Below are 27399 nucleotides of genomic sequence, written 5' to 3'. Positions count from 1 at the left end.
AAATGTGTAATAACTATATACACCAGCACGGTAGAGACAGCTGCTCACCGTGCTGTATCCATCCTCCTTTATGGACCTGGTTTCTAGCTGTTGGCATCCAGAGTACCACACCCCTCTTCTTACTTTGCAGCTAGGTTGGGTCATACCGTTGGGCTGTGGCCAGTGAAATGAAAGCATAAATTTCTATTTGGACTTCTCTTGGTTTTCTTAAATAGAAGGGGCAGAGGGGTATACCTCTTTTCTTATCTTCCTATGTTTGATTACTTGATCCAGATGTGATTATCTGGAGTTTTGGGGGTTATTCTATATCATGAAAATAAAGCTAAAGCCTGCACAATTTTATACATCAATTATATCTCAGTGAAGCAGGGATTAGGTGGTGGGAAATGAATGTACGAATGACTGAATGCATAAATATGTAAATAAATAACTTTTAAAGCATGGAAAAAAATAAAAAGCTACAGCTTGAAAATGTCAGAGCCAATGTTGGAAGTAACTGGGGCTCTCACAGCATCAGCAAGCAGTTATGTTAAGCCTGAATTACTTGTCTCTAGAATTCACTTATGTGAGGAAAAATAAATTTCTGTCTTGTTTAAACATCTATAATTTGTAATTGTATTATATTCAGCCAAAAACACTTAGCTAGTAGTACCTGTGAATGAGACTTTGATAAAATTGAGAATATACTTCTAGAAAGTGATTGTCTGTTTTTCATATTGAAGGAATATTCTGTCATGCGGCCTGTGATTTTCAAAGAATTGCCATAGCCATGCGATGAGTGTTAATACTTTAACACCATGACAAAAGTGTTTCGGCATAAGTCTCATGTTAATTACAGTTTTGTTTATCAAAACTTATCAACATCAGAAGGTTGAAGAAGTCATTCAACATTTAGTACTATGTTTCCTGCTGCTTAAATTCCAGAGGAAAATATGGGAAAGGATTTGATTTTATATTTTTTGTTTGTTAATCAAAATATCCATCCTGCTACTTAAGAAATTAAAATACTGTGCTATAGAAAATAAGTACCATCTGGGCTGTGTGTTTTTCTACGTCCTCTAAAGAACATTATGCAAAAGAGGTTATGCAAAGGCACGCTTCATTTAACTATACTTACAGGATACCTGAGGTTGTACAATAGGAGTATTACTTAGAAATTGGTATTGTTGTTCTTTAGTCACTCAGTCTTGTCTGACTGTTTTGCAGCCTCATTGTAGCCTGCCAGGCTTCTCTGTCCATGGGATTTCCCAGGCAAGAAAGCTGGAGAGGGTTGTCTTATCCTTCTCCAGAGTATCTTCCCGACCCAGGGATCAAACCCACATCTCCTGCATTGGCAGGCAGATTTTTTACCACTGAGCCACTAGGGATCCCCCCATAAAAAATTTATGAACAACAAGGTCCAACCATACAGCATAGGGAACTATATTCAATATCCTGTGACACAGTATAATGGAAAAGAATGTATATATGTATATACATGTTTTTAAACTGTGTCACTTTGCTGTACAGAAGAAATCAACATTGTAAATTGGCCATATACTTCAATAAAGTTAAAAAAAATTATATACAAATCAGATTGTTTATTTCATCATATTGTAAATGTACCAAGAAAGCAACAATATAAATATAACTCTAGAGGATTACTTTTGTCCTATGAAGAACCTTAATATATTGTTTTGTTAAGGTCATATTTTCATTGTGTGGATTGTCATCATTCATTTCAACATTGTCTATGTGTTGTTGGTTGTGTTTTTAATTCACCTCTAACATTTGGGCAATCTGGTTATGAAACTTGTTGCCCCGTAACCATCAGGGTTATTGGACTTCTCTGACCAGCTAATTAAATTCTGCTCTCCCCACCTCACCTTCACCCTGAGCTTTCTTGTTGCTTCTTACTCTTTGGAAAAGGGTTGACCTTCCAAGACAGATGAGAACATGCTTAGGTCACTGTAGTATGTTTCCCACTTAAAATCTACAAACTAAACACACACACACACACACACACACACACACACACACACACACACTATTTATTCTCAAAGTGCTTATCAATGTGTTTGTTCCCTTGGCATCATTTTCTGAGTCAGTGATGTCAGTCATCACCAACGAGTAAAAAGCCTTTATCACAGAATGACAGTGTTTTAAAAAATCTTTCACCGAGCTGTTTGCAGTGCACCTGTCTTCCTTCTGAGATTCTCTTCATACTGCATGGTATTACGACCAGAGCATCAGCTTTGAGGTCAGACAGACCTTGGTATTCAAGTCACGGTTCCATGCCTTATCTTGTCCCAGGTATCTTTGTTAGTATCCTAGGCGAGTTGCTTAATGTTTCTGACTCTCAGATTCCTTAACTGAAGCCACATCTTAGAACTGTTGAGGAGGATGTGTGAAAACACATGTAACGTACCTAGTTCAGTGCCCAGCACATGTGTGTCTAAAAAACGGTATCTGTCTTTGACAAAATCTTTATAAAAATGTACAATAAGGCTAAGTTCCTGTGCACATGCATACAAATGGAATATAGTTTAGGTACAGTCTTCCTTTCACAGTGACCGGAGACAGAACCAGTCAAAGAGTTTGCAACACATATGAAAGATCAAATTATTGGGCTATTTTCTGACAGTGCCTGCTCTCACCCAGTAGATTGACTCTAGAAATGTAGCATGTATCTTCAGAAGGGACTATACGAGACAGTTCCATAACATTTGTCCCCTTGTATCTTGTTAAATGTCTTGCTCGCATTAGAAGGCTTTTCTAAGTCTTCTCAAAGCTACACAGAGCTCAAGTTGGAGCGGCACTAATGTCCAGTTGCATTCTTTGGGTAATGTTACTTGGGTAAAATTTACTTGGAGAATTCTATCCATATTTGGACAGAAAATGTTTGAGGGACAAGTTTTGTTCTAGCAATCAGTATCATAGTGGAAAAAGTCCTGGTTTTGAAGAAGGAGTCTTAACTCCCTAGCAGTATGCCTTTACCTTAAGGAAAAGCCACAACACTCTCATCCAAGTAGTGAACGCACCCTAACCCCACTTGGCTTCTGAGGTCAGAAGAGACAAGGAGTCTTTGGGCTGGTGAGGCTGGGGGAAAAGTACACAGGAACTTTCTGTCCTGCTTTTGTAAGTTTTCTGTAAATTAAAATGATTTCAAAATATGAAGTTAGTTGGTTTGTTTTTTTGAAGCCACAGAGGTTCAGTGACACCAATGTCTTCATCGGTCAAATGGAGATGGTAATAATAGCTGACCTTGGGACCCCAGACAGTTGTCAGGAGAATCAACAAGTAAAGCAATACACATAGAACTCAAAACTGGTGCTCTTCTGGGCTGAGTCTTCCTTACTTGACATCACCGTTTTACCACCTCCAGTCTTCCCGTTCTTCTTGCTGCCAAGGTTATCTTTGCTTCTTAAAGTCTTTGTGGTTACTTCACGTAAGGTAAAGCACTGCTAAACATCACCAGTTACCAAAACAATTCTCCTTTCTTCCTTCCTTTGTAATCCATTCCACACCCTCTGTGGCATGCCTTCGTTAAGCCTTCTTTCTGAAAAACCCAACCTAATGGCCACTGACATTTAATCAAATAACAGTTACGATACATTTACTCATGAGTAAAGGCTGATTAAAATTTGGGCACCAACATCTGAGGATGGGAATTTCATCATCAAATATCTTAATAGAAACCATTTTGTTAAATAACCATAATTACAGGTTTTACATTTATGATTCTAGGGGATTTTGCTGTTCTGCATTCTTTGAAGCCCAAGAGGCTATCATAGTTTTCAGGCTGCTTGAAATACTAATTTAAGTACATCCAAGGCTTCTTCAGAAGATAAGGCCCTACGGGACTCTATCTTTCCAAGATTTTGAACCTGCAGTTATTTTAAAGTATATTTAAAGTTATTTTTGTTTTTGTTTAATTTTTTTAATTAGGTAAGAGTTTTTAAGGTAGAAGTAAAAGTAGACAATTTTTTGAATGTGTAGATATTTCTGCTTTTTCCTGTTAATAATTTAAGAATTTTTCTTTTATTATGTTTGAAACCAAAGCAGTTGGGATAGCCAAAACGCCCTTGAATTCTCATCAGAGTCATATTTGGTCAAGTCTGTTTCTGGGTTTTTTCAGTGATTAAATCTTGGCATCGTCAGGAAATCCTTTTCTTCTTTTTGTTTGGGGTTAACTCATGCTTGCAGCTACATCAGTCTTTGTGGCAGATTTCTGTTGATGAACTTGCTCATTTCTGACTCACGAAAACAGCTCAGCCAATTATGAGAAAAGAAACGTCAGCTTGAAAATGGTTAAGAGCATTCTCTTTAGGGAAATAAACAATTTAATTTGGTTTGTCTTGTTTCTAATCTTAACTCAGATGGCGTCCAGTTGTAAAAGCCTGTTTTTTCTTCTGTCACATAGTCCCTTGAGAATTTTTCCTAGACTGATGACTTTGTTTCTTCACTGGTGCCTAATAGACTTCATTATTCCTCTTTTCATAGTTTCTTCTTTTGAATTTTTTTAAAGCATGTGTGATTCAAATTTATTGTTATACATGGTTTTTTACACCCCTATTTATCACCGTTTTTTACAGCACTGCTTTCCTTCAGATGAAAATTACTAAATGAAAATTTTAACCATTTTATTAGAATACCTTCTTAGCTAGAGTACTTAAGGTTGACTATATGAAGTGCCAAATTTTAAATTATTTTATAAACTAAGAGATTGAAAGCATCAGCATTAATTGTAGGAGGCAGAGACTGTGAACTGGTTATTCTGATCCACCACTGAGCCAGTTATCTCTGCTGTTTCTGGCAGCAATAGTGTAGCTTTGCAGTAGGGAGTGGTGATGAGCGGCAAGGGTAGGTCCTGGTGTATTTGTTCAGAAGGATTGAAAGGAGCAGCATTTATCCTGGTCCTTGCTTTAGGAGCTCTATGTTGTCTATCCTCACAAGTAAGCCTGCCGTTTTTCCAAAAGAGCGCTAGTGGTAAAGGACCCGCCTGCTAATCCAGGAGACACAGGAGACTCGGGTTTGGTTTCTGGGTCAGGAAGATCCCCTGGAGGAGGGCATGGTAATCCACTCCAGTATTTTTGCCTGGAGAATCCCATGAACAGAGGAGCCTGCTGGGCTGCTGTCCACAGGGTCACAAAGAGTCGGACATGAATGAAGTGTCTTAGCATGCAGTACCTCACAGTGATGTCAGAACTAAAGAGGAGTTAGATAGAAACGACAACATGATTACATTGTTAAAAGGTCACTGACTGATGTGTGGGGTGAGTTGTTCCTTTAGTATCGTGGTCATCCTGTGAGTCCCAGGCATGGTGTGGCCCCTGTTTTGAAACCATAGGGTGGAGGCACAGTGCTTGTCCCTTGAAGGGCAGGCAGCATGGGAGAGCCCAATGCTTTCCAAGTTCTGCCCTGCGGTTCTGGTGTTTGATTGAAACATACCTTGTAGAGGAGGAAGAAACTTGACTCTTAAGACTCCTTCCCTCCCCTCTGTCACCTCTGCTTTAGCAGTTTCATTACTGAGGCTTCAGAGTAAAAATCCTATCTTGACAGGAATAGAATATTAAAAGGTGGAAATGTCAGAATTCTAAAAGAAATGAAGAAAGAGGTGAAAAGGATTTAAGAGAAAGTGACAAGCATAGAAGTCAGTCAGGGAAATTCCTACAGCTGTATACTGAAACCCCCCAAAGAGGAGAACCAAATTAACGGAACAGAGCAAATACTAAAAGCCTATAATCCAGTTATTGGTATATATAAAAGAGACAACTAATGAGAACCTACCATATAGCTCAGGAAACTCTACTCGGAGCTCTGTGGTAACCTAAATGGGAACGAAATCCCAAAATAAGGGAATTTGTGTATTAGTATAACTGATGCACTTTGCTGCACAGCAGACATAACACAACTTTGTAATGCAGCCATACTCCAATGAAAAAAAATTTTTTAAGGTGGGAAAAAAATCAGCATAGACTTTGAATAAGACAGACCTGGCTTCAGAATGTACACGCCTCTTACCTGCTTAGCAAACTTAGATGAGGTTACCTAATGTATCTGATCATAGATGCTTCATTTTAAAAACAGGAATCATATCTGCCCACTGAGATTATTGGAAAAATTAAAAGAGATAATGAAAAGACCAAGTGTGACACCCACACACACATAGTAGTGAGTCAACCAGTGTTAGTCCCCTTCCCCTTAGACTAGTGGTCCTCAGCTGGTCTGATTTTGCTCCCCACGGGACACTTGGCAGTGTTTGGATTTTCGTTTTCACAGCCCACAAAGTGGTGGGCAGATGGTATCAGCATCTAGTGGGTAGAGGTCAAGGATGCTGCTAAACATCCTTCAGGGCACAGAACAGACTCACAACAAAGAATTACTCAGCTCAAAATGTCAATACTACCAAGACTGAGAACCCTTGCCTTAGTATTAACTTTTCTCTATAAAGACTGTAGAAAGGAACTTCCCTGGCAGTCCAGTGGTTAAGACTCCACATCTTCACTGCAAGGGGCTCAGGTTCCATTCCTGGTTTGGGGAACTAAGATCCCACATGCTTCATGACACAGCCAAATTTTTTTAAAAAATAATTATAAAAGAATATAGAAAAAAAAGTATATATGGGTTTGTTCCACCAATATTTATGAAACACTACTGTATGTCAAGCTCTGTAGAGACTGGGAACTTAGTACTGAGTTAAGTGGACATCATCTCTGCCATCAGGTACCTCACATTCTAGTTGGAAAGAAATAGACAAGAAAATAAGAGAGTAATATTACTGTGGCAGATGGTAGTAAGAGCTAGGAAGAAACCTGAAGCATAGTAATGGACAGAGAGTGACCTGAGGGAGCTGCTATTTTGTATTAAGTGGCCATAAACAGTTTGTATAAAGTGACTTTGGAACAGAGACCGAAGGAATTGAGGGAGCAAGCCGGACAATGATATGGGGTTAAAACGTTCTGGACAGAGTGTAGTAGGTGCAAAGACCCTGGTATGGGAATGTTATTTGACATTTTCAAGAAAGTTCAGGATAGGCCAGAGTAACTGGAATGAGGACAGTGGTAGGAGGTGAGGTCAGAGAGTAATAGGGAACCAGACTGTGTAGGGGCTTTATGGGCCATTCTGAGGATTTTGGTTTTTATTTTGTATGTGATAAGAAGCTGTTTTTTGTTTGAAATTTTACTTTATTTTGGGAAGAATAGCTGCGTGGAAGTGCATGATCTGATTTTCAGTTTTTGAAAACTGAAAACTCTGAAACTCTGAAACTGAAAACTCGATCACTCTAGCTAGTGCACAGTCAAGACTCAGGGTTGGGGATAGGAGCAGAGGCAGAGTGGAAGCAGGAAGACCCACAAGGAGATTATTGCAGTAGTCCAAGGGAGAGATGAGGACAATGGCTTGGACCAGAGTAGTAGGAGTGAAAGTGGAAGGTGATGAAAAGTCATTCCAGGTATATGTTAAAGGCAAAACTCCTGGAACTTGCTTAGAAGGAATTAAGTAAGCTAAAAAAATTTTTTCACATATTAAAAAAATCTTCATTGAAAATACTCAGATGTATCACATAGTAACAACAGGGAAATTCAAGGAAGGCTCTCTTGCTCTTACAGAGTTCCCTATATCCTTGACAAGGATGTGAGGCCTATGCTGCAATGACAGTCTCCCTGCTTCGCAGGATTTTATTTTTAAAAATATGTAAGTGAAGCTGGCCTGAGTTCAGTACATATGTTAGACTGCTCAAGACTTTGATCTAACTCAGGGTGAAAGAGAAAGCATGAAGTAAATTTTGTGCAGTCGTTGGAACAAACATACATATTTTCCAGTTGTGAATTTTTGCCCTAAACAACCAACATATTTCACTATGTCCTCGTGTATTTGCTAGACTCTAAAAAGTCGTGTTGACTCATCTGGGTATTGCATAAACCTATGAGAATTTTTAGAAGAATTATTCAGAATACCTAAAGAGCTTACATATATTAATCTAATATGCTCACTTTTGGGTATACAGCCAAATAGAAACCACAAAAAAGGTTATAGAACTCTCAATCAGGAAAATCAAAAAGAGGTCCATCTTCTGTCACTTTAAAGAGCTAGTTTGAACAGAAATTCACATAGCTTTTTATATTATTTGCCAGCTTAGTTATTACAAAGCCTGTTTACAATTTCAGGAAAACATCAGTGAACATTGGTACTAATACTACATGAGGGTCTACAACTAAACATGGGATTAGGTTGTTTGGTACTAAGTTAATGGGAAAAAATGATAGAGTTGTTTGCACAGCAGAAACTAACACAACATTGTAAAGCAATTATATTCCTTTTTTTTTTTAATTGATACTTTTCCTAGCACTCATTTTATCCCAAGACAGGAAATGTTTTATTGAGAATAATTTTCTCTACTACTAGCTAATAAATTCAGATTTTAAAATGTGAAGCAGGCATTACCCCAATTTAAAATGTAGTTTTTTGATCTTGATAACAACTATATTTTCCTTATATAATCATTCATGCTCATTCTTTGTAGTTTAAAATATAGGAAAAAGAAAAAAATCCTATATTAACAGTAATATATTTAGACCCAGAGTACAGACCAAAAAATCCAATATTTTGAAACAACTCTATTATGAAATAATATCACAAATATCCTTCTGAGTATTTCTCAATCACTGATGCTTTATATTTACTGAGAATTACTAACTTATTTTGAGCACAAAAATTCTTTTCAAATTCCTTGAATGTTCTCCTAGAATCTATAGCTGTTTCTTCAGGAAACTTCATTTGACTAGTATAATACATTCTTAATACCTTGGGCATATAAAATTGGTGGATTATAAAAATCACTTTGGGGGAAGAAATCAATACCAATGGAAACCTTTATTTTTAGGCTAGGAAATATATTGTATCTTTACTCAGTTATTCTTGGGCTTCTGTTGTGGCTCAGCTGGCAAAGAATCTGCCTGCAGTGTGGGAGACCTGGGTTTGATCCATGGGTTGGGAAGATCACCTGGAGAAGGGAAGGACTACCCACTCCAGTATTCTGGCCTGGAGAATTCCAGTCCTGGGGTCACAAAGAGCCGGACATCACTGAGTGACTTTCACTTTCACTTTACTAGTTATATAATTCAGAGAAAGTTCTGGGTCAGGCTTAAATGAACTTTTGATTTCAAGGTTACACCAACCAGAATTCTGAACTGGCTCCCTTAACATCACAGTGACATTCTCCTTTTTCACCCTCCTTCACTTTCTCTGAGAACATATATCCCAACTAATGCTGTCTCTCTGTGACTTTCTCCCTCTTGAGTCATCGCTTTGATAATGGTTTAGCACATGGACCTTTATTTAATGACCTTCTGTAACTCAAGATTTCACTACTTTCCAAAATCTTTTTTTTTCCTAATTGTAATTCAGTTAAGAAAAAAATTTTTAATTACTGAAATGTGTATCTGAAAAAGTAAAAGTTCCCTCTAATGTTGCTCCCAGAGATGAATACTATTAAAAGCATAATGTGTATACTTCCAGATGTTTGCAAACATGTATGTATGTTGTGTGCAGACACTTTTGTGTTTCAACATAAATGGGATCAAGACACACAGCATTCTAATTCTCAGCTTGATTTTTTCAGTTAATGATACATTCTTGCAGCTATAATCCCTGAAGGGAGACAGCACACACAGAGAAGTGCATGGGGTATGATACTAGCCAGAAGAGCGTGTACGGTTTAGAAGAGAGGAAGCAATGTGGCCTGGGATCTTGAGGGAAAACTTGCTAAAAGAGGTGATAGATCTTGTTGGCAAACTTGGTAGAGGATTCTGCTGAAAGAAAAGGAGCTAAGTTGCCATGGGGATGGGAGAGGGGATGTCCAGCACAGTCATGAGGGAGGGGCAGGGGATAGCTGAACATGGCAGATGTGACAAAGGGTGACCTCTGTGCCTGGGTCTTTTTTCCTTGTTTTTGTTTTAAGTGATTGTACCCAGATGAGTTGGGAGAGTTAAAATATTTGGAAGGCACCAGCAGATCCCTGTTGCGGTCCTCCAGGCCCAAACTGATGAGCATTACAGTGGGCAATTAAAAGCAGGGGAATCTACAAGATGTTTTGCGGGAAACATGCTTAACTCTTGGGAAGGGAATCCAGTAAATTACAAACTGACCCAGCAAGCAGAGCCAGCACTCACCTGGGCACCAGGTTGCCTCTGCAATAATCCAGATAAAGCTCCATAACCTTTCTGGACCTCAGCTTTCTTCTTTACAGTGAGTTGGGAATGTATGTGGTTTCTGAGATTCTTCAGGATGCCGTGGTGTTTACTGATCTTTGAGTATCCTTCTGCTGTGGACCACAGCAAACATGAACACCATCAGCATTCCACAGTTCATGTGTTGTCATGTTGCTGGATGCTGCTGCAATTGCTCTGTATGTAGCTTTCAAATTCAGCAACCTATTCCTGTCTAACGTAAGGTATTTGGTAGGCTACCATTGGCATTTAGCGTTTTCCATCCAGAAAGGACTTTGCAATTCACTTGTAAGACTTCTAAGTGTCATCAAAATAAGATTTTTTTTTTAAATTCAAGGTAGAAGTGAAAGCAGATAAGCTTTCATCTTGGTTTAAATGTTATGTTCTGTGATTCTGTGTTGCTGAAGAAAGTCATGTGTCTTGAGAAGCCGCCGAGAGATATGCCAGTGCACAGCTTCTGTAACATTTACGTATGCTTCAGTGAAAGCATGAGAGAATTTAAATGAAACTGCATGCTACAGAAGGAATCCAGCCTCATACCTCAAACTGAAACATGCAGGGCAAATGGTGATTGTCATTGGTGTCACTGAAAGTGTTTTTCAAAGATGCAAGCAATTTCACATCAACTGAAGTAAAAACTTTTCACTGAAACTTTGCATTAACAAATATATACCGAGAGTCCGTTGCGTTCAGGTATTGAACAAATTATACTACATACACATTTGTAGGGATATTTGCTCCCCTGTTTTCATTCAAGTAGGACCCAGAAAGTAAATTTACCTGCCTTGCAATTCTGCCTTTTGTGGTACAATAACCAGAAAGACCAACAAGCTTGATAATGAGGTGAATGATTGTTAGCATTACTCTTCTCTTTTACCTTTTTAAAAAGTGATTTCATGTAGATTTTAAAACATTGTTGGGCATTTGAAGATTTTAGAAGTAATTCTTTCAAGGTAATAATTCTTTCAAATGTATGCCCCTACCTGGTAGTGCTTTGCTATGTTGTAGTACTAGTAAGGTTCAATTGCAGAAAAGCCTCTGAGTATGAAGCATATTGTTATGAATGTTCGGAGCACTGCTGATTCCTAGAGAAAGGGAGAATTGGGTAGAAGAGCCAGATTAAGCGGAAGACGAACTGGACTTGTAGATACAAAAGCATGAGTAATGCAGACTTGACCTGACATTCATATGAGAGTCTTGAGATCAGGAGAACGTATGTCATTTGAGGATGTTCAGTTCTTGCCTGGAGAATCCCAGGGACAGGGGAGCCTGATGGGCTGCTGTCTATGGGGTCGCAAAGAGTCGGACACGACTGAAGTGACTTAGCAGCAGGATGAAAAAAAGCTGTGATTAGTCTGCTATGATTATTTAGTGATACTACCCCGCAGTAGGTCATTCAGGACCCACCCAAGATTTACCAAGGTGATGGCACCCCACTCCACTACTCTTGCTTGGAAAATCCCATGGACGGAGGAGCCTGGTAGGCTGCAGTCCGTGGGGTCGTGAAGAGTCGGACACAACTGAGCGACTTCACTTTCACTTTCATGCATTGAAGAAGGAAATGGCAACCCACTCCAGTGTTCTTGCCTGGAGAATCCCAGGGACGGGGGAGCCTGGTGGGCTGCCATCTATGGAGTCGCACAGAGTCAGACACGACTGAAGTGACTTAGCAGCAGCAGCAGTTGCCTGTTTATTAACATTATGCTTTAATTTTTTTAACTTGTCTACATCTCAGTGTGCTCAGCTTGTAAAATGGAGCTGTGAAAACTGTTTATCCTAAAGGTTATTGTGCTGCTCTATCTAAAGAGCAGGCATTGTTTTTTTTTTTTTTTTGGTCATGTTATTTATTTGGCTTATGATTTTTCCCCCCTTGCATCTTTTTCCAGAGATTTCTTAAAGTTCCAGGAGTAGAAAAGGGACTGCCAATGTGCACTTTCTTGTGGATTACAGAGAGTGCTCTGAAGAGAAGCAGAAGGGAAAGTGGAATTAAGATAACACAGAAAACAAGAGCCAGCCTTAGTTCATTGTTGGCCAACATCTTGTTTTTTATGGGTCTTTGGCTTCAAAAAAGTTGCCTACTCTTTCTGAAATTTGTACAGTTGGATCACGAATATTACAGTTCCTGTTTGTAGATCAGCCAGCAAGGATTTATATGCATTTCTTTTGCCTCAGTTCACCCATCCATCTGCCCAGTTGTTCAGCCAGCCAGCAAATGTTTACTGAGGCCCAGGTGAGTCCAAGCTAAGCAGTGGCCAACACTGAGATTAAGGAAGCAAAGAATATGTAGTCCATGAAGGTTAGATACCTTCCGACTTTCTCAGTGTTTAAGGTGATAGTGTCAGATTAGGAGATAGTATAATCAGATGCTAAATCATTTGGATGCTTTCATGAGGTCAAATTTGTCCCCCTTTTTTGGTTATTTGAAACAATTCCTTGGGAAGAGAGACAAGTAAAGAAAAATTAGCATGAGGGGCGAATCTGAATCATCTTCTTCATCCTCAGCTCCCAGTAAACATCTCTAATTTCCTGTTGATCACACTGGACCATGCTGTAAAAAGCATGAGTGCCGGTGTCCCATCACGTGTATTCCGAGGATGTTAGCAGGAGGGCTTCCCAACCCCTTTCATGTAGTGAGGCACATACAAAGTGATAGCATTTTAAAGCGATATGCCAACCAAGGTAAGTACAGGTTTCCTTGGTGGCTCAGCGGTAAAGAAGCTGCCTGTAATGCAGGAGACGCGGGTTCCATCTCTGGGTTGGGAAGATCCCTTGGAGAAGGAAGCAGCCAATCACTCCAGGAGTTTTGCCTGGAGAATCCCATGGACAGAGGAGCCTGGCGGGCTACAGTCCACAGGGTCACAAAGAGTTGGACATGACTGAGCGACTGTGGTGGTGGTGGTTTAGCCACTCAGGGCCTCATAATTTCATTTTCTTAAGAACAGTTTGGGCATGTTAATGACAGTGACTCCGTGATACATTTTAGTAAGATAATGTATAGAGGATGATCCCAAAGAAAAATATTGGATTAAAAACTACTGTAGGTTTGAGGCAACTCTTTATAATAAAAAAAAAAAAAAAAATAGGCTTCTTCAAGGAATTGAGAGTCCTGGACTTCAATTCTCACTTGATCACCTTTGGCAAATCATTGCTCTCTGAACCTCAGTTTCTTTATCTTTGAAATGAGAGAGCTCTGTTACCTTTTTGGCTAAGATCAAGTATAAGACGAGGGAGACTGAACAAGATGAATTTTAAGCTGCTCTCTAGCTCTAATATGCCAGGATTTTGTACTGCCTATAAATCTTTGCTGTTGAGTCAACTGCTTCACAGAGAGTGTTTGCTATATGCTAAGCACTTGGTAAGCAATTTCTGTACATGATCTAGTAGCTTCATGGGCTCCCAATCGAAAGTTTCTGCATTGATGCTAAAGGAATTGTTAATAAAATACATCAACTGTCACCCTCTAGGCCTGCCTGTATGTAGGTGACAGGTCTAAAATATTCAACTTCTGGAAGAAAGAAAGAAAAGCGAAAGTGAAGTCACTCAGTCATGTCCAACTCTTTGCGACCCTGTGGACTGTATAGCCCAACAGGCTCCTTCGTCCATGGGATTCTCCTGCCATTTCTGTCTCCAGGGGATCTTCCCAACCCAGGGATCGATCCCAGGTCTCCCGCATTGCAGGCAGACGCTTTAACCTCTGAGCCACCAGAAAAGTTAATATTAAAAGTCTCGTCAGGAGCTTTTAATGTAGTTGTCTGAGTCCTTTCTGTCTGGTGTGTGTTTGGTGGGTGAGGCTGTCTAGCTGGAGGGTAGCAGAGGAGACCTGGAGAACACCTGGATAATTGAGGACTGGCGGCATTATGGTAATTTGCCCACAAGGTAGACCAATTATGGTGGCTTTTGTTTATTCCACAAGTGTTTTATTCTCATTTACCACATGTCAGATATTTGCTGCTGCTGCTGCTGCTAAGTTGCTTCAGTCGTGTCCAACTCTGTGCGACCCCATAGACGGCAGCCCACCAGGCTTTCCCATCCCTGGGATTCTCCAGGCAAGAACACTGGAGTGGGTTGCCATATCCTCCAATGCATGAAACTGAAAAGTGAAAGTGAAGTCGCTCAGTCGTGTCCAGCTCTTCGCGACCCCATGGACTGCAGCCCACCAGGCTCCTCCGTCCATGGGATTTTCCAGGCAAGAGTACTGGTGTGGGGTGCCAGGGCCTTCTCCGCAGATATTTTCTAGGAGCTGTAAATTCAAACCTGAGAGGTTCCTGCTGTAGTCAGACACAGACAAGCAGTCAGATGCATATACCGACTTGCATACATAATATATACATAAATTAAAGATATCAGTCTCAGAGGGAGGGTTTTTTGTAATAAACACATTAGTAACTAATTTGAACTGTTCAAAGCACATAAATTATCCTTTCCTTGCTTCCCATTTTCCATTAGTAAATGTTTATTGAGTCATGTATCAGATAGATTAAAAAGGACAAAACTAAATCGTATCAAAAAAAATACTTCTGAGTGCATAAAAATTCAGTAATATACCCTTCCGGAAACATGATGTTTCAGATACATGCACACCAGGGTACATGTACACATACATGCATGGGTGTGGGTGTAATATTTACTTGCAAGTGTCCGAAAAGAATACTTGAACAAGAGGATAAATAGAGAAGCCTGGGTTTGTGTCAGCACATATATATGTTTGTGAGCATGTATCAAGGAGATTAGGAAGGAAAGACGAGAAGGAGGGAGAAGAGGAAGAGAAGGAAGGGAAACAATAATTGGTAGTCTTAGAAGGAACCACAGTAATCAGTAGATTTTGCCTTAACACCCCCCCCACACACACACAGACACAATCTTTTCTGTATGGCGCTGCAGCTAGCGCACCATTATTCATTCCGTTAACTGATGGATTGTTGGAATTAAGTTGTCCAACCACCCAAATCTAACAAAATGCAAAAAAGAATAATTTCAGTTCCTTAAAAATATCCACAGACATTAGAAGTGGTACTTAATGTACTCTACCAACTGTGATAAAGAAAACTTGCTAAAAGTCCTTCCAATGCAGAAAAAAATTTTTTCTTAAATCTCAGGGAATTTTTTTTCCTTTACTGGCCAGAAACTCATTCCAAGAAGTACCAGCCTGTCTCATTTCAAAATGCTTCCTTTGCCAAGGAAGTGGAAGCGGTCATATTCTTTCCCACCAAACTGTGGATGAATTATAATTATCCTACCTCTGGTGGGACAGTGAAGCAGCAAACATCTGCTATACTGAATCCAAAAACCCACGAATGAAACTACATCAAACTGTGAATCATACCTGGACACAGATTAAAGGATCTGTGTTGTGTTTACCTTTTTCTTGATTTTCTTTGCAATTTAAAATATGGATTTTTTAGCTCTGGCTCCATGTCCTATGGGGAACTATATGGGTTCCATTTGCTGACTCCTATGTTAATGTTGAAAAACCCCAGCTTTAAGGCAGATGGGCAGTAAAAGTTAATAACAAATTTTCTGTTTAATTTGTTATCACCTCACAGTTTCCTTTTTCTTTAAGAGGGTGGTACTGGTACAGTTAAAGAAAATTCAGAAGTGCACAGTCTAAGTCAGGTCCTTTAGTATTTTTTTCTTCCAGTATAATAAAAGTAACAGAGGACTGGAAAATGGTTTTTTAAACCTTACTTAAAAAACAAGCAAGCTTCAAAACTACTGTTACTTATCAAAATTTTGTGTATCGTGGTGTTTAAGGTGGTACTAAAGTATTCACCTAAAGTAAGGAAAGGAAATGAAATTTATGCTCTTGAGTTTTAGCTGTGAAAGCATATAATAGTCTGCTTGATTTAAATTTGGGTGTGTGTCTTTTTATTTTCATCTATCAGAGAGCAGAAAGACAAACTCGAGTTATGGATTCAGCTCAATATGCAGAATTCTGTGAAAGTCGACACTTAAGTTTCTGTAAGTAAGCATTTAACTTGGCTTCATTATATGTTTAAGAGATTATGTGTTACAGATACACAAAAGTACAACACAATCTCTGTTCCTTAGAAATTGGTGAATTTAATACATACATGCAAAGTTATAACTGTTATGGAAACAGCCTCTGCATTGTAGGGGAACCCATAAAAGGTTTTAACCCACTCTGCTGTTTTGCAGTTCTAAGTATTAAGAGGTTTTAAAGAGTGCTGGTAATACACAAAGACCCATGTTAATTATTCACGTTACTTTTAGTCAGAAAAATTCCATTTTCCTTAATATTCCCGTTTAAATTTCTTTTTCGGTTTCTTAGTCATGTTTGCACTGGTATTGGCTGATTGTGCTTGACCCATGGTGGGCTGTGGTGGTACACTCACGACATTTAAAAGTCCTTAATGTTAATAAATGCACAGCTTCCCCTTCACGCGTGCATACTCCTGTTACCACAGTAGGATACGTCAACAGCCTCTTCTGTCTTCGCCTATAACCTCCTGCCGTAGTGCGTGTTCCCTGTTAGCCAAGTTCATTAGTCCACACCTTGTACCGATGGTAAAATTAGTGCCGTCCCACCCCCGCACACAGCTTATTAAGAGGACACAAAGGCTTGTGATAAATAGTGGGCTAGATTGTGTAGGAAAAACATCCTTACAGCAACAGTTCAGTGATGACTAAGACTTTAAGGGTAAAGGTCAAAGAGTAAGTGTGATGAAAAGTCCAGTTAAAAATATGACAAAGTAGCGCATGACCCTTGTCTGAGAAATCATAGACACAATGGTGTCTTTAAACGACAAGCTATTATGTGGTCACAATAACAGCGTATTCAATTTGGAAAAAGAAAATGAGAGCTTCATTTATAGATCATAAAGTGCAAATAAATGACACATTTCAAATAGCACCCCATGTAAATGTCAGGAAAATATAGGAAAACATGTTTGGGAAGGGTTTTTTTTTTTCTCCTGACTAAATATACTTTGCAGTCTGACTAACAATTTGGCATCATACATCTGTGAAGCATTAAGTAAATGACACTTCAGATCATGGCAATTTCAGCAAATGAGAGGTTTTTGTATTGTAAATTTTAGGTTTAAAAATGGCATTCAAGTCTTTTATAAGTATAAATCTCCATTTTATAAAGTAACATTCAGTGCTATTGAACTATTTTTTTGAATCATTCTTAATTTACTTAAAGAAACAAGTGCTATTTCACACTAAAACATGTAGTGTCCTAATACCTCTTTTGTTTAAAAATCTGATTTTTCATAACTGAGTTTTTTGCTTCATAACAATAATAAACTGCAGTAGATTAAAAATTAATATTTTCCATTTCTGTATAAAATAATTATAGTATAAGGAGTATCTTATGCTCAATTTTTTTTTCTTTAAAGAAGAGGGATTTGGGCATTGAAAAATATTTCTTCGTATAGTGCCCACAGTACTTCATCATGCAGCCTTAGTGGGAGAATCTGTTTTCTGTGCCACGGTACTGTCTTTGAGAATGCTCAGTCCTAGGGGGTCAGCAGTTCCAGAACTAGACTCTTCATGCCTTTGCTGATACATGACCAAGGTACAGGAATTGTGATCCAGCCGTTTGTGTCTTTTTAAATATTTAATCGTAGTACTCACTAGCTGAGGCTACTGGTGCATTTAAAAATGACCTGTCTGTAACTTATAAAGCCTGAGGGTGAGCTTTACAATTAGGACCCTGATCCCATTCACCAGTATTTTGTTTTTATATTTATAAAAGTCAGATCATTATTTCCCTTTAAAAGTCTTTTAAAATCTGATATTAATTCACGAAGCTCTAATTTAGTTATAATTTGATAAACCTGTTTCCAGTCCTTTCAACCCCATTGTTTCATGTGTGGTTTTTGTAAACAGATACCTAAATTTTCTTTTTAATCAATCTGAGAGTCTCTTTGTATTGTAATTGATGAGTTTAATTTACATATTCATTACTGATACATTGGGGCTTATAAATGCTATCTTATTTTGTGTTTTGAATTTACTGTGCTTTTTTATTTGGTTTTCCTCCTTTTATTTGGATTGATGGGCTTTTCTTGATTCCATTTTTCACAAACTATTTTGTATATTACTTATTCTATTGCTGTTAGTTGCGATCCTTAATTTTTCTAAAGCACATTCCTGGCCTAAAATGTCTCTAAGTTGGTAAGTACAGGCATACCTTGTTTTATCGATCTTTGCTTTATTGTGCTTCATTGATAGTGTGTTTTTTCTGACAAGTTGAATGTTTGTGGCAGCCCTGCCCTGTGTCAAGCAAGTCTTATTGGTGCCATTTTTCAAACGAGATTATTTTTAATTAAGCTATGTACATTTTTTTAGATATAATGTTATTTTACACTTAATAGACTACAGTATAGTTTAAACATAGCTTTTTATATGTACTGGAAAACCAAAAATTTCATGTAATGTGCCTTGTTGCAATATATGATTTATTGTGGTGGTCTGGAATCAAACCCACAGTATCTCCAAGGTATACTTGTATCTGAACTTTCCATCTCCGCCTAATTTTGTTGTTCCCAAGCCTCTGAAAGTACTTTAAAGCACTCCTTTTTGTCTTAAAAAAATGACTTTATTTTGTCCTCATATATAACTGATAGTTTAGTTAAGTAGGAAATTGTAGACTAATAGTTACTGGTTAAAACATGATTCCATTGTCTTTTTGCCTCTGTTGTTGGTTAGAAGTCTGATGTCTACTTGTTTTATGGTTTCCCTGTGGGAGAAAAGAAAAGGATGAAGATGTTGCTGCCAGGCCGTACAATATATGGGGAAATTAATGGGCTGGCAAGCAGCAGCTGATCAGTCTCTCTCTCTCTTTAGTCACTAAGTCGTGTCCGACTCTTGTGACCCCATAGACTGTAGTCTGCCAGGCTGCTCTCTCCATGGGATTCTCCAAGCAAGAATACTGGAGTGGGTTGCCATTTCCTTCTCCAGGGGATCTGCCTGACCCAGGAACCGAACCCAGGTCTCCTGCATTGCAGGCAGATTCTTTACCAACTGAGCTATGACACCATCCCTATTTATAGCTGATCAATAAATAGGTATAAAAGGAAAGAAAGAAGGAACCCCTACTCTAGAAGTTTCCAGGGAAGGAACTTCCCTGGCAGTCCAGTGGTTAAGACTTCACCTTCCAACACAGAGGGTGTGGGTTTGATCCCTGGTCAGGGAGCTGAGATCCCACATGCCTCATAGCCAAAAAAACAAAGCATAAAACAAAAGCAGTATTGTAACAAATTCACTAAAGAGTTTAAAAATGGTCCACATCAAAAAAAAAAAAAAACTTAGGGAAAGAAAAAATTCCAGAGAAAACCATGCCCTCTTAGGAAGGCTATTTTTGATTCACCCAAATAACAGTGATTTTGCAGAGAGAGAAGTTGCAGAAGGCTCTCTTTGAAGTACAGTGAGCATCACAGAGAGCCCTGAGGGAAGGGTCAGGACTGGAAAGGCTGGTGAAAAGGGATGTGGCAGAAATAATGAAATAACATGGAAGGGTGAGAGGTGAGAATGGAATGAATTTTGCCCCGATTACTGACGAGAAAGACAAAGTATATGAGAATTAACTAACCTTATATTTCCAGATGAAATTATTATGTAAAGTTTATTTCCAACACAGGCTAAAAACCAGGGAGTATCAGAAAGAGGATGATCCTAGGAACTTTTGACCTTTGGTCAAGGTTCTGAATAAATTGATAAATTTATTGATCATTATTATTATTATTGATCATTATTATTCTGAATAAGTTGATATCAACTTATCTGAATAAGTTGATAAATTTCTAGGATTACCCTTAATCCTGATACAGTGAGAAGAGGGATGAAGGAAAAGGAACTCATTGAGTCTGAAGCCCCCTCAGATCTGGTAAAAACAAACCATCATGACTGGAGGTATCTATGCCTCTTGTGTTGGGCCCACTTTTACCCTGGAAGGATCCATCTCTGAAACAGTCCTTCCCATGTATCAGGGTCAGAATTACCTAAGAATCTTTACCTGTTGGAGGAATAGGAGTAACCCAAGCGGTTTTGGAGAAGGAAATGGCACCCCATTCCAGTATTCTTGCCTGGAAAATCCCATGGACAGAGGAGCCTGGTGTGCTATACAGTTCATGGGGTCGCAAGAGTCAGATGCAACTTAGTGACACCAAGTAGTCTTATGGGACCTCTGTGCATCTTTTTTTGATGTATGAAATTTGGATCCTGTCCTTTTATTAAAGAACTATCTATCATTTGTTTATTCTTTCATTCATTCACTCACTCATTCCTTCTAGAAATATTTATGGTGAGTATACTAATGCCAGGCACTCTTCTGGGTGCTAGGATACCACGATATACCCAGGGTCCTCACCTCTGCCTTCTCAGTGTGGAAGAGCTAACAAGGAAGCTGCCCATTCTGTTGCGTAGATGGACAGATCTGACCAAGAGCTCTCCTTTCCCTCACTTTTAAAATCGAGTATTTAGAGCAAAGACACAAAATACCTGTCTCCCTGTTCAGTTCAGTTCAGTCACTCAGTCATATCTGACTCTTTGCAACCCCATGGACTGCAGCACACCAAGCCTCCCTGTCCATCACCAACTCCCGACGTTTACTCAAACTCATGTCCATTGAGTCAGTGATGCCATCCAACCATCTCATCCTCTGTCGTCCCCTTCTCCTCCCGCCTTCAATCTTTGCCAGCATCAGGGTCTTTTCCTTCACCATCATCCATCAGAGGGCAGACAGACTGAAAACCAGAATCACAGAAAACTAACCAATCTAATCACATGGACCACAGCCTTGTCTGACTCAGTGAAACTTTGAGACCTTCTGTGTAGGGCCACCCAAGACAGACAGGTCATGGTAGAGAGTTCTGACAAAATGTGGTCCACTGGAGAAGGGAATGGCAAGCCACTTCAGTATTCTTGCCTCGAGAATGCTATGAACAGTATGAAAAGGCAAAAAGATAGGACACCAAAAGATAAACTGCCCAAGTCAGTAGGTGCCCAATATGCTACTGGAGATCAGTGGAGAAATAATTCCTGAAAGAATGAAGAGACAGAGCCAAAGCAAAACAACACCTAGTTGTGGATGTGACTGGTGATGGAAGCAAGGTCTGATGCTGTAAAGAGCAATACTGCATAGAAACCTAGAATGTTAGGTCCATGAGTCAAGGCAGATTTTAAGTGGTCTAACAGGAGATGGCAAGAGTGAACATCGACATTCTAGGAATCAGCGAACTAAAATGGACCAGAATTTAACTCAGATGACCATTATATCTACTACTGTGGGCAAGAACCCCTTAGAAGAAATGGAGTAGCCATCATAGTCAACAAGAGTCTGAAATGCAGTACTTGGATGCAATCTCAAAAATGAAAGAATGATCTCTGTTCATTTCTAAGGCAAACCATTCAATATCATGGTAATCCAAGTCTATGCCCCAACCAGTTTCCCTGTTACTGTCTGTCAAAAGGAGAAATGAATAAGGTACATTTTATTGATCTTGCCAAATTGCTGCCTGTTAACTTCAGAAGTATTCCACAGATGTGAATCAAGTGTTTGTGAGCTATTGCAGCTTCCTAGTTAGATGGAATGTTACATGTCAGAGAGCACTGGGAAGATTGGTTCCTTTAGGGAGATAGCTTTGGTGGGGATCACTGTAACTCAGCCACAGCTGACAGCTTTGGATACGTGCTTCAATAGCAGAACTTAATGTCTCCTGTGATTTATTTCACAGAAAACTCTCTGTATGTGGAATCCAAGAGAACTGTATCTATCAGGATCAAAACATCATGCTTGGAGTTACCATTAAGTGTTTCACAGACTTGTGGGACCAGATTAATCAAAAGAATAATCAGTGGATTTTTTTAAGATGATTACGTTATAGATGTGATAAAATCTTCACTATCAATCTTTTCCTCTAGATTACTAGTTAAGTTAGTATTATCTAATGAAGGCCCTATGTCACATTAGACTGCTTAGTGTTGTGGTGGTTTCGAGATACCTAACAGAAGATTCCTTGTGTTTTCAGTACTGTTAGGTATGCAGAGAGACGAGATGCATGGTATTGACCCACAAAACTTGTAATGTGGCTTGTGAAGTCACGAGCAGACACAGAAGGATCTCTGATAAGAGTTCAGTAAATGATTGGAATGGGGATCGTGTGTCTGTGGCCCTGGGCAGGATTCATATGAATGAAGCCAAGTGATAGGAGAGTATCCCATGCAAGGGTCAACACAAAGAAGATTAACTCAAGCCTAGCTGACATTTTAATTAGGGAATAATATAAAGGCAGGTTGGAATCATTCTGGGTGGTTTTGAGAATCACACTCAAGGATTTGGACACGTTTTTCATCAAAAAAAAAATGTAAGCACAGACTTAGATCAGGCCAGATATCAGTTTGTTCCACTTAATTCTAAATTCACAACTTCGAGCCTACTCAAGAAATAGACCTAATTTGAAAGGTAGTAAAAATACATTTCCGTGTGTTCCTTTTTTCATCACAGGTTCTTTCTTGCAGGATTTTCTTTCCGTAAGAATAAAGTTACATCAAGCAAGTGATTCTTCTGACTATTGTTTGAACAGAATCTATGGTCAGTGATAACCTATTCTAACACACTGTAAGAAGTGCTAAGCATTCAGTGGTTTAGCATACTTTTAGGCGGCAGAGATATGAAAGACGCAAGTGTGTAAAGGCATTCTTGGGACTAGAATATATCTAAACACTAATAAGATTTTTTTAATTGCATTTTATACACATTGTTTTCAATAGATATATTTTTCATTTTGTGATAGTAATATGCAGTATTAAAACACTTCAAAAACTAAATATTCTCTACTTTTTTTTTAATGACTAGCCAAAAAAGGGTCCAAATTTCGAGACTGGTTGGACTGCGGTAGTATGGAGATAAAGCCCAATGTTATTGCTATGGAGATTTTAGCATATTTAGCGTATGAAACTGTGGCACAGGTAAGAACTTGAATCTGTCGTATCAAGCTATATGTAGCTGCTTTCCCTTTATTCCTGTCCCTGATCAATTCCTCTTCCGCCTGCTGCTCTACCAGGACTGAAAACAGCCATGCGTTCTCTTCTATGATAATCTCACTATTTGCTGAAATTTAGGCCGGTTACGTTTCTCTGCATCCTCAGCTCCAGTGGGTGTTAGGCAAAAGTGACTGCTGTTTCTTGCCACTTGTTTTCCTCAACATTGAATTCCAAGTATACATCTCTCTTGCTTAGAGATTACTTTTGGACTTTGAAAAATACCTCTCTAGAAATGTACCATCCACTGAGTGCTTACCAAAACCTGAGTCTGGAATCACTGTCCTCTAGTAGTTTCTCAGAGCCTGGTTCTCAGGCTGCAAGCATCAGCTTCCCCTTGGTTCTTGTCTAAAATGTAAATGTCTAAGCTACATCCTAGAGCAGCCATACCGAATTATTATTGACTCTCAGAGCATGGAACCCAGAAATCTGTATTTTAAAATGTTTCCCTGGAGATTATAAGCTTTGAGAACCACTCCACTAGGAGGTTAGACTGTATCCTTTATGTTCATGAGTAGGTCCGCTTACCAGCCATGAAAGCATACGTTTATGTCCACAATACAGATTTTTTAGGCAGACCATCTGACTTATATTGGGATATAGTTGCTTGTATGTAGTTTTACCGTTTCGGTCTCCTTGGTGATTATTTCCAGCTCTGTGACTTGCTTATTCTGATCTTCTAGTTAGTGGATCTGGCCCTTCTTGTGAGGCAGGACATGGTAACCAAGGCAGGAGACCCTTTCAGCCATGCCATTTCCGCCACCTTCATTCAGTACCACAACTCTGCGGAGGTGAGTATTAAAAAATCTGGCTTTGACAGGTCTGTGGATTTTTTTTTCCTCATGTCTGATATTTACATTAGTAGTTCTAAGAAAAAGATTATGTAGGAATATATAGCCTTCAGTCACAGAATCTTAATACATTCAGCATTCAAACAAATACCTACTATGTTTCAGGCCCTAACAGTCCACTTAATGCAGTGATCTTATCACCTTCTTTTAGCCTTATTTAGCATTCCTGACCCTTCAGTGAAAGAGTATCTCTCATTTCCATGGGAGATGAACACTTGGTTTAGTTAACTGAATAACATGGAGAAAAGTTATGTATTTAATTTTTGCTTCAAAGATGAAAGGATTATTTTATTCATGTAATGATAATTCCTGGCATTATTGATAGTTGGACTTTCCAGTAATGGATCCCTCTCTAAACATGATTTAGAGAAGTATAGCTCCATGTATCCTTTGTGGTTTGATTGATCCAATCATGTAAAAAATCACATCCTTTCTATATTCAGTTACTGTTGCTGGGATCCCCACCTGTGGGGACTGTGAAGTTTTCTTTCCAACTTTTAAGGCTTTGTATAATAAGTATATATCATTTTTGGCATAAAAAATAATTGCTATAAACAGCATGTGCCTAAAAACCAGAAATGTAACATCTAGTTAATGAATTTGCAAATAATCTTTTTTTTTTTTACACTAACATAAACATCAGTCTCATATAATTCAACCTAATGACCATAAAGAGGGCAGCAAGGAGGTTTGGTTAACATTCACATGTATAATATGAAGTGAGCCTCAGATCAAGTTAGGTGAAACCTATAACCTGAAAATGGCTACTAAGCCCCTTTGAGAATCCAAAGAAAACTGTAAATCCTTTCTCCGTAAATACATTTGCACATTTTGTATACAACTTCAGGGCATTCAGAGACTCTCTGAAACCATTCCATGAATATAAAGGATCTGTGAACCCACTGGACTCCATGTTTAAGTGTCTCTGCTCTGAAATACTTATGAGATATATAAAGATATATGCCGATATCTTATTACAAGCCAAAAGTATGACATCTTTTTATGCCCCTTGTGGAACCAGATTGGCTTAGAACTAAAGTAGAAATCAAAATGTTTATGCCCATTAAAAATCCATTTTTTTTCCTGAAAAAGGTTATACATCATTATCAGTGAACATGATTTAAAAGTCCCTAAAGCACACTCAGTTGATTAAACAGTATTTGTTTTCTTTATGTTATGTTACAAACCCAAATTATGATGTCAAAGAACACCCTTTAAACTGTCTTTGGTACGTGTTCACTTTATGAATATGTGTATACGTATGCTTTTCATTAACATCAGACAAATTTGTTGTAACATTTCTAATTAAAGAAATTTACAGTGAACGTAACAAGCCTAGTTTTCCCTTAACATTCAGGGATTGCTTACGTGGCTATGAAAGCTGTATTTCTCCCCCACTTTCTTGATTCTCCAGGGTGGCCAAGCTGCCCTGGGCAATGCTCAGCAACCACAGCTGCTGCTCCCAGCTACCCAGCAGTTAAGAGAGATGGCTTGTATGTGTTGAACTTCCTGGGCTCTCTGGGAGGTGGGAGCAGGCGTGTCAGAAAGCATCCTGGCTAAATATGTCGATACAAGCCTCCAGCATTTCCCTGGCCTGCCAGACACTCCTCCTCCAATGTGACTAGTGGTCAAAATGAACATTTGGAGGGACTGGAAGTCTTTCTGCCCTTTATTACCTGATTCAACACACAGAAATGACCACTCTAGGCCAGGAATTCCTATTCATCAGTATTGCAGGTCAGCAAGCACAATTAAGGGGCTGGTTTAGGGACTTCACCAGGTTAGGAACCCATGGGGGCTCTAGAGACTAATATGATCTGTATTCAGGGAGATAAAACATTCTGCAAAACAAGCAAAGCAGTAAATGAACAAACAGACAATTCAAGATTTTATGTACTGATTTCTAAATGAGTGTCATAGAAAGTTCAAAGATAAAAGCAGCTCCCTAATTATAATGAAAGAAGACTCCAGCAAAGAAGTTAAGTGTTGAAGAAAAGATAAAACTTTGATGAGATGGTAAAAGTGGGGAAGATACTGTAGGCTTTGGAGGCAGCATAAGTGCGGTTGTACAGGGAGGAAAAAACCTGATTAAAATATTCAAGCCAAGGAGTCACTGAGAAGGGAAGTAGGAAGTTAGAAAATAAAGACCTTAGACGCTTAGGGAAGGAAGAACTCAAAGTTTCTTGGCTAAGGAGTAATGAGTTCAAAAGGGTATTTTAAGAAGATCCAAATGGAGGTGCTGTGTACAGTCAATTGGATTGGAAACACAAGGCATGGAATTAATCACATGCATTCTATTTTAATAATTGTCATTCTTGAACACTAACCATATAAAGAACTGAGCTAGTTAAGCTTAGGTTTCTCAGATTATCAAGGTTAATATTAATTTGAGTTAATTTTTCAGAGTTTTTTTTCAAACATATGGTTTATATTCTGGAAGGAATGATCTCTAGGAATTACCTTGTTTTTCCTAAGAGCAACTCATGCCACATTAGGTTTATTCCTTCTTGTTTGATGTTTCTAGGCAAGCAGATCAAAGAAATACTCTTGAAAACAGTATCTGAATTTCAGCAAAATGTTTTACAAAGGTTAGCATAATTTTTAAAAAACATTATAAAGAACTATAGGTCAGTAGATAGCATGGTTATTACACTTGATAGGATCGGGAAAATACATATTTATAATACCATATATGAAAAAGACTTATTTGCCTAAAAGTTTCTTATAATGATAAATATTGTGATGGTACTGAAAAGGAAACATCACAATATCTTTTGTTTTGTTTCAGTGTCTAGGCACCGTCCTAGAGGATGGACATTGACAAAGTGGAGGCCATCTAAAGGAGAGCAATAGGGGTGGGAGGAGGACCCTGAAAGCATGTCTCATAATAAGTGAAGGAACTTGAGGTGTTTGACCTGTAGAAGGGAAGAGACTGTGAGATAGACAGTTTTCAAATATTTGAAGGACCTCCACAAGGGAGAGAGAGTAGACTTGCAGGCATAGTCAAAGAAAGCGGGTAGGTATGAGGGATATTCTGAAGGAAGGAAGAAGGTGTTGGAGGAGCTAGAGATAAGTCTACAGTGACCCTAAAGCACTGAGTTTGAGTTATTTCGCCTTGAAGTGAAGGCTGGTCACCATGATACAGAGAATGTCTGAAAGGCATCCTGTTTGGGGGGGAAGTTTAGAACTTCCTTTTGAGTACTTTTGAAATACTGACAAAACTTCTCAATAAAAATATCTGTATCTGACTGAATCAGCAGAAATTTTGGAAGCTGTATCCGAGGAATCCTAGTTTTTATCTGAATGATCAGACAGATTAGAAATTAATATAT

The 27399-nt window shown here is 38.8% G+C and overlaps 1 protein-coding gene across 2 annotated transcripts in view; it reads left to right on the top strand.

The window, feature by feature from the left end:
• SUPT3H (SPT3 homolog, SAGA and STAGA complex component) overlaps positions 1-27399 on the top strand; it is a 138146-nt gene that overhangs the window by 23244 nt on the left and 87503 nt on the right. For both annotated transcript variants that reach the window (XM_068960827.1, XM_068960825.1), the window contains 3 exons: positions 16091-16166; positions 23032-23144; positions 23900-24007. In XM_068960827.1, coding sequence (XP_068816928.1) covers positions 16091-16166; positions 23032-23144; positions 23900-24007 — 297 coding nt within the window. The remainder of the gene's footprint in view (positions 1-16090; positions 16167-23031; positions 23145-23899; positions 24008-27399) is intronic.

This window comes from Capricornis sumatraensis, chromosome 22 (assembly GCF_032405125.1).
Source record: "Capricornis sumatraensis isolate serow.1 chromosome 22, serow.2, whole genome shotgun sequence".
Taxonomy (NCBI): Eukaryota; Metazoa; Chordata; class Mammalia; order Artiodactyla; family Bovidae; genus Capricornis; species Capricornis sumatraensis.
The sequence above is the reverse complement of the archived record's forward strand: the minus strand, read 5'-3'. Positions and strand labels throughout refer to the sequence as shown.